General features: G+C 47.0%; 1 protein-coding gene across 1 annotated transcript in view; it reads right to left on the bottom strand.

The window, feature by feature from the left end:
* Positions 1–13,015, bottom strand: part of LOC308101224 (uncharacterized protein) — a 63,954-nt gene that overhangs the window by 19,363 nt on the left and 31,576 nt on the right. The window contains exon 8 of the mRNA XM_080450610.1: positions 8,318–8,497. Coding sequence (XP_080306736.1) covers positions 8,318–8,497 — 180 coding nt within the window. The remainder of the gene's footprint in view (positions 1–8,317; positions 8,498–13,015) is intronic.

Raw genomic sequence — 13,015 nt, 5'->3', positions numbered from 1 at the left:
TCACAATGTGTCACATCGTGATGCATTGTGAGCTTGTAGATCTGCCATTTATAAAAAATCTGTGAAATGTGAAAACATTTGAATATTTTTGGGGAAAAAATACGACACAATTATGCCTGTCACAGGCAAATATTCCTGTTATTACATAATTGTCTAATCACAATATTATTTGGGATAATCACAATTGATTTGCATAATCTTCATAATCGTTTCCATGTTGAGAAAGGTTTTCATTCACATTTGAATGAAAATGTCCATTTCCTCGCTAATCACAATTATTTGTATGACAGCCCTAACACATCTTGTATGGGGGTCCCTGGCACAAAATATTTTCAGATGGGGGTCCATGACATGAATAGGTTTGAGAACCACTGTATCACTGTATCTACTGTATCTACTGTATCTACTGTATCACTGTATCTACTGTATCTACTGTATCTACTGTATCACTGTATCTACTGTATCTACTGTATCTACTGTAGTGTTGAGTTCCAAGGATCTCTTCGTGATGTCACAGTCATACACACTGTCACTCACCACAAACAACCATTAACTCATTTTGGGCGGGAACCCCTATTTGTAACAATACCTTTCAGGACGGGAACCCCTTTTGGGGTTCCTGTTGCTATAATGTTTTGTAATTTTCAGAAAACTTAGGTCAGGATTTAGAAGGCGTTTTTAGAATGGGCCTCAGGTCTAAATAGGTTACACAACAACGTCACTGACATACCCTTTGGGAACAAGCAAACGTTTTTAATAAAGCTCTATGACAGCAACAGCTCTGAAAAAAACGGCTGGTTACATCCTATGTAACCCAGGTTCTCTGAGTGGAGAGACTGGCTCTCCACTACATATTATTCAATATGTACGGGAACTGACCCCCAGGGGCAGTGCTCGTGGATACTCTTTAAGACACATCACATATGGTGGCCCTGCCCTGATTTGCAATCAGTGGGGTATTTAAGCCCCACCCAGGCAGAGCCACTTTGATTAACTTTGATTGACACAAATTTCGGAGCGGCTGATTCGTGGAGAGCCAGTCTCTCCACTCAGAGAACCTGGGTTACATAGGATGTAACCAGCCGTTCTCTTTCGTGGTCGAGACTGGCTCTCCACTACATATTATTCAATATGTACGGGAACTCTCTAAGACACACCGCGAGGAAATAAGCAGACCCAGCCGCCCCCGCGGCAGCCAGAAGCAGTTTAAGCCCGCAGTATCAGCCCAAGGCGTGCTCCAAAATCCTATCAGCCAACAAAGTATGTAATGCTCGTGGCCTAGGCGCAAACGCTACCTAGGCCCAGCTGGCGACAGGCCAGTCAACTGATTAGCCACCTAGCCCGCAAGACGCAGGGCTAGCTTACTATGCCCGACATCACTCCGAGCCCGGCCCGTCCTACGGGAGCCAGGGTCTCGGAGGCACGGTGAGTATGACCTGTTCTACCGCCTGGAGCCCAGCACTCGCTCCGTGAATGGGGTGCTGGCTGCCACGCTCAGTCGGTAGAACCGGGTGAATGTAGACGGAGTCGACCATGTTGCTGCTGTGCGGATCTCTGTCAGAGACGCACCATTCCACAGCACCCAGGAGGCCGCCGTCCCACGGGTGGAGTGTGCCCGCACCTAGGCGGCACCGGTACTCCTGCCCGCCTGTATGCCTGCTGGATCATTTCTGTGATCCAGCGGGACAGCCTAGCCTTTACCAGTGGTCCAAGCACTCCTCCTTCAGCACCCGAAGAGCTGGTCTGTTACTCTGTGGGCCTGTGTGGCCCTGACGTACGACACTAAGCTCTAACAGGGCAGAGTGGGAACCGACTCTGTCTTTGTACTCCATCTGTCTGCATGTCAAAGAGGGACAGAGCTCAAACACCAGATTGAGATATACCTCTGAGAGAACTTTGGGGAGAAAGGCCAGGATGGGGCGTAACACTGCTCCCCCATCATCTGGGCCTAGACCTGCAAAGCTCCTCATGGACTGACAGAGCTTGCAACTCCACAATTCTCCTTGCAGATACGACTGGTGAAGGCCATGTCCTGCTGCGGAGCCCAGCACACACTCAGTGATAGGGGTGCTGGCTACCACACCCATGCAGTAGAACCTGATAAATGCGGACGGCGTCAAACAGGAGCCATCACACAGATCTCAGATAGAGGGGCACCTCGCCAGGAGCCCATGAGGTAGCGAGGCCTTGTGTGGAATGTGCACACATTCCTGTTGGGGCTGGCCTGCCTGCCCACCTATACGCCTGCTGGATTGTTTCTCAACCTATTGAGGGAGCCCAGCCTTGGAGACCATCTGCCCAAGGCAGTTAGGTCCATACACACTTTCAAGGCCCTGACAGGGCCCAACAGTGACTGCAACCCTGCTCCACTGCCCTGAGGGGGTGGGAAGGGTGCAGTTCAATAGACTGACTCGTACTCTGATCAGGCCATAAGGTGGAATGCAGGGATTGACACCAGCACCACCCAAGCATTGCCATGTAGGAAGCGTCAGCATCTCTCATGCACGACAGGGACATTCTTGTAGCTGAGAAGTTAACAGCAGGAATGCTGCCTCGAGAGAAGCCATTGCAGCCCAAGTGTTCACAGGCTCAGATGCCCCATGCCGCAAGGCACTGAAGGCACACGGTACCACCTCCTGTGGGGGGACTGCTGGCCTACCGTGAGAGGGCCACGAGCCCCCTTCGGCAACTGGGTAATTTACATGTTGCCCTTGTTTGGGACCGTCGTGTCACTGGCTGATCCCCAGCGCAGCGACACAATTCTCTTGGGATGAGGAGGGAGCTCACTCCGTGGCTCACACGACCACGCCGGCTTCCGCCCTGCAGAACTACATTCAGGTGCGTAACTGGCCATGCCGTAGCACACCCGTATGGTGCGTTCTGCTCACCCCTGACAGTCTCTGCATGCTCCACTGTGTCACCGCACTGACGGGACTACATACCCGAACGCGTTAGCTGACTCCGCCAGCAATACGCCCGTATGGTGCATGACTGTAAATGACAAGGAATGTACGGCGTCAAACAGGAGCCGTCACACAGATCTCAGATAGAGGGGCTGGCCTGTCTGCCCACCTATACGCCTGCTGGATTGTTTCTCAACCCATTGAGGGAGCCCAGCCTTGGAGACCATCTGCCCAAGGCAGTTAGGTCCATACACACTTCCAAGACCCTGACAGGGCCCAACAGTGACTGCAACCCTGCTTCACTGCCCTGCGGGGGTGGGAAGGGTGCAGTTCAAGACTGACTCGTACTCCGATCAGGCTATAGGGTGGAATGCAGGGATTGACCCAATCCATACTGGCCGCATGTTCAGGAGAGCCGGGGGCACAATGTGTGCCGTGGCTGCCATCAGCCCCAAAGGGCATAGGTACAGCCTCCAGGTCAACCTGGCCCTCAACTGAAAATCTGGGCGAGTCCCACTGGAGCAAGGGACAAAGTCCCTGCTCTGGCCTCTAACCCATGCCGAGCCTGCAACCTCTCTTGTCGAGGCGCCGGCCTCAGTGCCCAAGTGCCGCCGGAGCCTGGCCACATCGTTGTGGCACTGCTCCTCTGAGCAAGCACGCACCAGCCGGTCATCCAATCTTGGATGCGGAGGCTCTCCCAACGCCAAGGTCCCAGGACTGCGTCCAAGCACCTTGTAACATGCGGGGGGCTACACCTACTCTCCTTTAGGATCTTGTTTGTTTCACCTACAAACGAGCCGCAACACCAACCCCAAGAGGGGCGATTTACCACGCCCGCTCTCTGAACTGCACACTGCAGTTGGTCAATAGGCTGCCAACACTCGTTGTCTTCTCAAAACAAAATCCATCTCTACAGACCTGTCCAACCAGGCAGGGCAGGTAAAGAGGGGGAGCCATAGCACACCAGTGGTGGAGCTTGGCTCTCACAGCTCCGTCGCCCACGGACGTTTAGTCTGTTGGGCTGGAGTGGAAGCGGCAACGCACCATATATGTTGCGCTCCGCTTGTCCCTGACAGTACGGATGTGCTCCGCTGGAATCACCAAACCCGGTTCTCCAGCGAACTACGCCACAGCTGTAAACCGACCCAGTCGGCGATACGCTGTATAGCGTGCAATGACTGATTCAGGGGACCCCTGGCAGACCCAGCGCGTTCTGTCTTGCGTCACTGAGACCAGATCCACGACAGAACTCCTCCACAGACGCGTACACCGACCCAGTCGGTGATACGCCGCATAGCGGGCTATAATGGCCGCCCAGGTTGTGTTCGACAGACCACCATGTATAGCGGGCTCTAATGGCTGCTTTATGTGTGTTCCAACAGACCACCAGTACGCCCCACCCAGTGTTCCCACTGACGGGACCACGCCACGGACGTGTAAACCGACACAATCGGTGATACGCCGTAAAGCAGGCCATAATGACTGTCCACACCAGTGGTGGAGAAAGTACTCTATTACTTCGGCAAGCTGCTCACAGCCCCGCCGGAGCATTCCTGCCATCACCTCCCGTGCACATCCACGAGCCTCCCTTAGCTCGTTGTAGCCGGGCACTGGCCTCTTGGCCTAACATGGCCGATGGCTCAATAGGCCGCCTCATCGGACAAGCTCGGTCCTCCTGCCGCAGCTTGGACTAGGACCGCCACCGATGGCGCCTCACCGGCCGGAGAGCAGCCATACTCCATAAAGGTCAGGGCTATTAAGGTCACGCAAGCGCCGCGTAAGCGCGCGCTGATACAGTGACGGAGTAGCCTCTGTGTTGGCTAGCTGCGTCCGGATAGCCATGGCTCTGTGCATTCTCGGGATGAGTAAGGAGCTTACTCCGTGGCTTCACACCGATGACCGGATTTACCACGCAGAATTACACCTAGGTGTGTAGACGGCCCCGCCGTGCAACACACCATATATGATGCGCCCCGCTCGCCCCTGACAGTACGGATGCCCTCCGCTGGTATCACCGAACACTGTTCTCCAGTGAACTACGCCACAGCCGTGTAAACCGACCCGGTCGGCAATACGCTGTATAGCGAGCAGTGACTGATTCAGGGGACCCCTGGCAGACCCGCCACGGACGCGTAAACCGACGTCATCGGTAATACGCCGTAAAGCGGGCTATAATGGCCGCGGGTATAATGCTGCGTTTGCGTTCGACAGACACCAGCGCGCCTCCACTGACGGAACTCCGCCACGGACGCGTAAACCGACCCAACCGGTGATACGCCACATAGCGGGCTATAATGTCCGGGGATTGGCCGCCCAGTCTGTGTACGACAGACCAGCACGTCCTGTCTGTGTCACTGGCAGATCGACAGACAGAACTACACCACGGTCGCGTGAACTGACCCCGTCAGCGATCCGCCGTATAGTGCGTTATTACACCTGAACGCAGAAGCCGCCGAACCTGGCACCAATACGCTCGTGTGGTGCGGCTCTGCCACCCTGGGACGTTCAGTCTGTTGGGTCGTAGTGGAAACGGCTTGCCTCTAACCAACAGGCACACGGCCTGCTTAGCCTTAGCTGGCAAGGACCTCCAATGGAAACAAGACCACCAGGATTTTTTGCCAATTTTCCATATGTATATATATAATACATATATACTTTGTACATATACATACATTTTGTTTGTTAGGATGGATGCCCATATCAAACTCAATGTCCAGCAGTTTGTCTTGTGTCTCCAGCAGAGTTTCTAGTGTCTCCATCTTCCCCTGGAAGAGGTTGCACCTGAACTCTGCAGCCGCACTGAGGCGCTCCAACACGAAGACTCTGACATTTCTACTCCAAACTCTTTCCTTGTTGTGGAAACGCGCGCCACAATGCAGAATTGCACCTAGGTGTGGACGGCCCCGCCGTGCAACACACCATATATGGTGCCCCCCGCTTCGTGGGTTGGAGAGAAAACGACCGCCGGCAGGATAAGCAATTCATGCACGCAGAGGGGTCCACTGCCCGTGCGCGCATGATCCATCCCCAAGCAAAGCATACATCTATCGTGGCCGCCCACAGCCCAGACAGACGTGGGGCGCTGGGCTGGCCATGTTTGCTATATTATTTTAGCCATGTATGCTTATCTATATAACTAAATAAATAGGTATATATTCGTAAACGTAAGTATTTGTATACCCATACACTTATATACTCAATACTCGAATATTTGTATACTCATATACTTCGTATATTAATACACTTACTCTATCAGTATATGAGCAGAGCCAAGTGTCTCTTTATCTTTATTTCACTTATTTACCGTGAAAGTATTTATTTGTATATTTAATACTCATACAAAGTCAGAATTGCAACGAGTGCAGTGACTGGCAGGAGAACTCCTGACCTAGCGCCACACTGCCCTCTTGTCTGTCGACAGACGGCTCTCCACTTGGTCACTCGAGCAGAACAGCAGCTGCCCTGATCCGCCCTCTGACTGGGTCAGAATAGGAACCAGGGCGCACGCCGCACGCCAGGAATGTACTTTTGTTGGTGTGAAATATGACAGCGAAGCGTCCCGAGAGGAGCCTCGCCAGACCTGCTCTCTACCAAAGGTAAGTGGACCACGCTGCCAAACACCCGTTCTGTACTGTTTTCGTCTTAAACTGAGCCCACAAAGCGTCTGCACTCGTGGAAATCAAAGAATCAAAGTGGCTCTGCCTGGGTGGGGCTTAAATACCCCACTGATTACAAATCAGGGCAGGGCCACCATAGATGATGTGTCTTAAAGAGTATCCACGAGCACTGCCCCTGGGGGTCAGTTCCCGTACATATTGAATAATATGTAGTGGAGAGCCAGTCTCGACCACGAAAGAGAACACATTTCTCTGCATGTACGTTTCACTTTTTCACTAGCTTCCCCTGTCCAGTCAAACAAGAATTAATTGGATATAAACACATCCAATTGGACTGTGTATGTGTTGTGCATGACACAGATTACATGTGTTTTTTACAGGTGCGCCCCCTTTCCACAGCCCCCTTTCCTGGGTAGGGGTATAAATATAAACAAATATAAAGCCCCTTTTTCAAGGGCTGTCTATAGGACTGCGTGTGTAAACAGTACACACACACAGTCCTATAGACAGCCTGAATGTTTTACTAATAACAAGCAAATCAATTTACATTAGCTCAAACTAGCCAACTTTAGCCTGAAGCTAGCACCAGGTGTTATGGAAAACTATTAACTATGAGAACCGCAGGCCGATTGTCGAGAAACATCGACTGCAAAAGTATATGATTTGTTAAAAGGACTGCAGTCAGCTTACTGTTGCAAAACTAGCAGTGTGGTAAGCCTTGTGGGAAACAACACACATAAGATAGACAGATAGCTAGATAAATATACAGATAATACAAATCATTTAATAAATATTATAGATTAATTAATGTATTAAATGTAAAATACTTTTCTCAACAACATGCATGTAGCAGTTTTGATTTCTGTGACTTTCTGTGTCGTTAGAAATGTGAAAAAAAAAACTTAACTCATAGGAAACAGACAGGAGACAGTTTTCAACATTTCAGAGTAATGGACTGTTTTACTCTGAAACTCTTACAGACACAACAGTGATCATAATTGATCAGACTGCTGGTGCTGGTGGGCTGAGGAACCAGCAAACCTTCCAGTCTGTGTTTACACCAGTTTGACAGTCAAATGATTCCATAACTGATGTGATCATTCCCTAGCAGCCATGATGGATCACATACTGTAGTCACTGTACCTTATCATTATTCTAGTCAGTGTGGGTTACCATGATTTCAACCTTATTCACACTCTTCAAATAAAGTCTCACCACAGTATTCATGTTATAATCACATAATAAATGATAAAACAGTCCTGGGCCGCTGGCGTAGCAGTCCCTAGGCTCCAATGTAGCCTGACAGCGCATCGCGGGTTCAAATCCTGATCCCGACTGCCTTTGCTGCGTGTCACTCCCCATCTCTCTCTCCCCATTTCCTGTCTACCTGCTGTACTATACGTCATTGGTTCTCAAAGTGGGGTCCTTTGGGGGGGGGGGGGGGGTACCAGGGGGTAGCAGATCTAAATAGCAGATCTACAAGTAGATCTGCTATTTAGATATCTATGATCTTGTAGATCTACTATGATCTTGTAGATCTGCTATTTTTGAAAAATCCTTGGCACAAAATATTTTTTAGATGGGGGTCTGCAGCCAAATACATACAAAATCATTTTGAGGGTCCTTGACATGAAAACGTTTTAGAACCGCAATAAATAAAGGCATGAAAAGCACCAAAAAATACATAAACAATATAATAATAATAATAATAATAATAATAATAATAATAATAATAATAATAATAATAATAATAATAAATTGTAAAATATAACAATAATGGTGGTAAATTAATCTGACCTTAGAGTCTGCAGTCTGCAATGTGGACTCTTCAGTCCAGCAGAGAGAATCTCCATGAATGGATCCTTCAGTTTGATCCCACTGATGTCCAGTTCTGTTAGATGTGAAGGATTAGAGCTGAGAGCTGAAGACACAACTTCCCAGTGTGTCTGTTGGAGGAGGTACCCACAGCCAGCAAGTCTGTAAAGATGAAATGTAAAATCAGAGATGATCAAACACATTATTCCACATTTACTGTCAATGAAGTTAACTCTAAGAGATTCTCTCTCTAGTAAGAAATGTTGCACATATGGTAAGGTAGAGCGCCACCATGTGGTCAGGTGACCCTGTTCTACTGAACATTCAACCAAAATAGCAGATCTACAAGCTCATAGCACGTCGCAACACAGAACATTGTGAGCTTACATAAACATATCATAAACTACGTATTTTGAAAAAATAAATAAAGACTGTTCTCCTTCATGCTTCCCAGAGGATGACCCCTACTGGTTTTAGTGACCAAATAGTATTTCCTGTAGCGCCACCATTAGGTCATAACGTTCACTGTCACACAACATTTCTGAATGTACTGGTCAGATTGTCATGAAACTTGTTGATCACATTCATTCTCCCCACAGGATTAAACCTACTGCTTTTACTGACCCCATGACCTCTACTCTAGCACCACTTTTTTTTTTTTTTTTTAAATAATTTTTATCCCTCGATTTTGTAACCCTTTTTTCACCCGGTGCCAATTTGCTAAGTGATCCTGGGCACTACACTCCCCCACCAACCTATGGAGGCCAGGGCCGAGCTCATGCCTCCTTCAATGCATGAGAGCCAACTGACCTTCTTATCACCTGACAGGGGGGAGTTTCCCTGGTTGGACGTAGCGCGTGGAAGGAACATGTTTCCCAACCAGTTCCCTTCCCCTCCATCAGGCGCCCCGGCTGACCAGGGGGAGGCAGTATAGTGACCAGGATTACTACATGTTTTTGTGAGGGTATTAACTACCCTAGGAGACACGGGGAGAACATGCAAACTCCACACAGAGTAGGCCCTTTCACCAACCCCACCTAGGGTATGGGCGCTGATGACGCGGAGGAGAAGACACGCCCCCAGCGCCCACAGCGTCCCCGGCGGGAATCGAACCCAGGACCTTCTAGCTGTGAGGCGACAGCGCTACCGACTGCGCCACCGTGCCCCTTGCTTAGTTTTTTTTTTTTAACCGAACTAGTGAGTGCTGGTCCAGTTGGGTGTAACTAGCAGGGTTTTAGAGTCTTGTTTTTTACCTGGCTTTTACTGGTCTTTATTTATAGACAAATCCACAGAGCCCTGTAGGTGGCGCAATCATAGCTGTGGTGTCAAGACTCCTGTTGTGGTGTGGAAACGGCTTCTTCATCTGCTATTTTACTAACTAAATGCTCTGACAGATACAAAGTGTCACAGGTGTGCATCAAGTTAGGTCACTTGATCACATTGGAAGTGTCTGACTTTTTTTTTTCTCCCCCTGTTCCATATAAGCTGCTGCTTTCATTCCAATAGCGTGAAGTAGTTTCAACTTAGCCTGGTATCCAGCCTGCTTCGCTACGTTCGGCGGACTTTTTTTTCTCTCTTCGCTTCTCAGTCTGGAGAGCACCCTATTGACTCGTTTTGCAGAACTACACTGGAACTACATATGTTACGTTGGGCAACGTCGTTGCTGATTGGATGTTGTTCAAACGAATGACGAATCACAACGATCACACTGTTTTTTTTTGTCCCGCCCCGCACCACAGACCAATCAGAAGCCACGGTAGGTTTCGAAGCTTTTGGCATGTCCCGCCTCCCTTGGAGATAGGACGCTCTCCAGACTGAGAAGCGAAGAGAGAAAAAAAAGTCCGCCGAACGTAGCGAAGCAGGCTGGATACCAGGCTAGTTTCAACTAGGCTACCTGGGTACTTCTACTTGCAGTAGTATGATTTCAAAATAAAACGTGTGTTGAATTGTAACATTACAAGTATAGATTTTTTTTTAAACTCTTATTTTGAAATGCACATAATTTTGAAAGGAAACCAGATTTCTGGGGGCCGCTTGACTAACGTGCGTCGAAGCCTACGTTCTCAAACTCCATGCTTAGCTTGAGTAAAAAGTAAATAACACGGTCGTGGGACATTATGGAATATAAAGACTTTCGGGCAAAAGTTCATATTTACCACCATGCTCTCTGAAACCAAGACAATGTGGGCCTATGGAACAAAGTGTGTTCTCTTTCGTCATCTTTGCAGAAGGTGAGTAATTAATCTAATGCTGACAGTACAAGTACAGTTGAGTATAATTTTAAGGTATTTTTACTTGACTGGAGTATTTCCAATTTGCAATATCTTTACTTCTATTCCAATACATCTCAGAGGCAAATATCATACTTTTACTCCACTACAATTATTTGAAAACTTTAGTTACTACTAGTTACTTTGTAGATTTTAATTATTATGACAAAACATACAACCGCTTCAGCCTTACTTAAACTTTGGCTTTTTGAAAATAGCCGATCTACAAGCTCACAAGCGATGACGCGTTGTGAGCTTGTAGATCTGCTATTTTCAAAATAGTTTAATGCATTTGATTTTAGCCATGGACCCCCATCTGAAAATGTTTTGTGCCAGGGACCCCCAGAAGAGAACATTTGTCTTAAAAAAAGTATAAAAACAATGTTCAAATACTGCACAAAAATAGCAGACACAAGCTTGCATCACGGGTGTTCTGTTTTTAGAGTACTTTGTTGTACAGTATGGTCAAGTTGGACAATACAGCTCTGTTTTCATCATGTGTATCAGGGGTGCAGCCATGGGTGGACCTGGTGCACCCAATCGATTTTGCAAAAATAAATACAAATATATATATTTTTTATAATAAATCGGTAAAATCAGGCAAAAATATGAATTAAATAACATAACCCTAACCCAGAAATAAAGTAACCAAAAACGGTGCTGCGCGCGTGTGCATGTGCATGACAATGAATGAGGCTCATACAGGTGGTGCCTACACACTCACGGTTCAATGGATATTTATTTGTTTGAAACATCATTCTTCACAGTTCACACCAAAGAAAGGTAAGTAACTTGGCTTTATTTATTCTTAACAGCATGGTTATAGTCTATGCTTCTCTGTTGTGTGTGTGTGTGTGTGTGTGTGTGTGTGTGTGTGTGTGTGTGTGTGTGTGTGTGTGTGTGTGTGTGTGTGTGTGTGTTGTAATGGATATTTCAGAATGCCAACCTGTTCTTCTATCATTTATGTATCTATCTGTATTTGTATTTGGCCCTAGAATGGTAGCCACACAGCAGGGTTCTTTTCACAGCTTCTGTTCCTGTCATTCAACAACTGATACAAAGGTCTATTTCCACATATGCTCTGTGTCAGCATTTAATTTGTCCTGTGATACTATACATGGTCATTGCTAATTTAACCAGTCAGCTCTATGGTACTGTTACTTAGTATAGCCTGTTTATATTTATCTACATTTAGGGGAGAGATCTTTGTGTATAAAAGGTGTCGCATATGACACTTCAGGAGGCTTCCTGTCTGATCTGTATGCTGTTTGCTCTGCTGAAATCTTCCTAATAAATGATCTAAAACTTCACCTGAATGGAATATTATTATTATTAATATTTCTATAACAATTGGCGACGAGGATGTGATCAATATTTCATCATCATAAACACTATGATTATGGATACTTGATCAAAAGGACTTTTTGGGAAGAAGATTTTTTCCAAAGCGGATCCGTACCAGATCCAGACGATGGAGGACAAAGAGGAGACCGCTACAGAAGCAAGCTATGCAGAATCAACTTCTGATGATCTTCTTCAACAAGGTCTACACGATTGGAACCTCGCAGACCGATCTTGTCTGTGATGACAACAAGGGAACCACAAGCTTCAAATGACAAAGGGAAGTAGCAGAGCTTCAGCACCAACAGTGTCGCCACTGTCACCATGCAGCAGTAGAGGTGACGAAATCGACACCATGTCAAAACAACAAGAGACTTTGCCACAGCAGGAGGACCAAGCCACAGAGAGCCACAGAGAGCATTTGAGAGCCACTGAACAGGGGAACCACCAGCCCAGTGGAGATCACTGTCAGAAATGTAAACCAAATGGACCCGTATGCCAAGTGAAGATGGTGGAAAGAGCCATGAAGACTGGAAAACTATATCTAACTGAAAATATTTGTTCGTTATGCCTAATCTCTGGCATGTCAACGTCTAGAAGGGTGAGATTTGTATTCCATGTAGCGAAAATGCCCGAATGATGAAAATTCCATTTGGTAGCAAATTCCACGTGATGATAATGGAGCCCTCAGCCGTGAGAAACAGAGATTAACATACAAACAGATATATATTTGACATTGTGAGTGATAGGCTTTCAAAGCTTTCAAACCTAAAACAACCAGATCTATTATTCTGTAATATGTTTCATGTGATATGTTTGATATACCAATCTGAATTAATTAATATAGGAATTTTAGATAAAAGCTGATATCTAAAAAAAAAAAAGTAGTCAACTGGGCATTGGCCATAAATGTGGAAATATTTGTTTTGACTGCATAATCTCTGGAGTTTTAACGTTTAGAAGGGAGAGAAGTATTAATATTCGTATCCACCCATAAAAAATAGCCTGAGTGCTAAGGGCCCTTTGCCTTGGAAATCTGAGATTTAACGTCCAACCAGATTAAAAAAAA

The sequence above is a fragment of the Gymnoscopelus braueri genome (genome assembly GCF_963280865.1).
Source record: "Gymnoscopelus braueri genome assembly, chromosome: 15".
Lineage (NCBI taxonomy): Eukaryota > Metazoa > Chordata > Actinopteri > Myctophiformes > Myctophidae > Gymnoscopelus > Gymnoscopelus braueri.
Note: the sequence above shows the minus strand (reverse complement) of the source record. Positions and strands in the feature narration are given on the sequence as shown.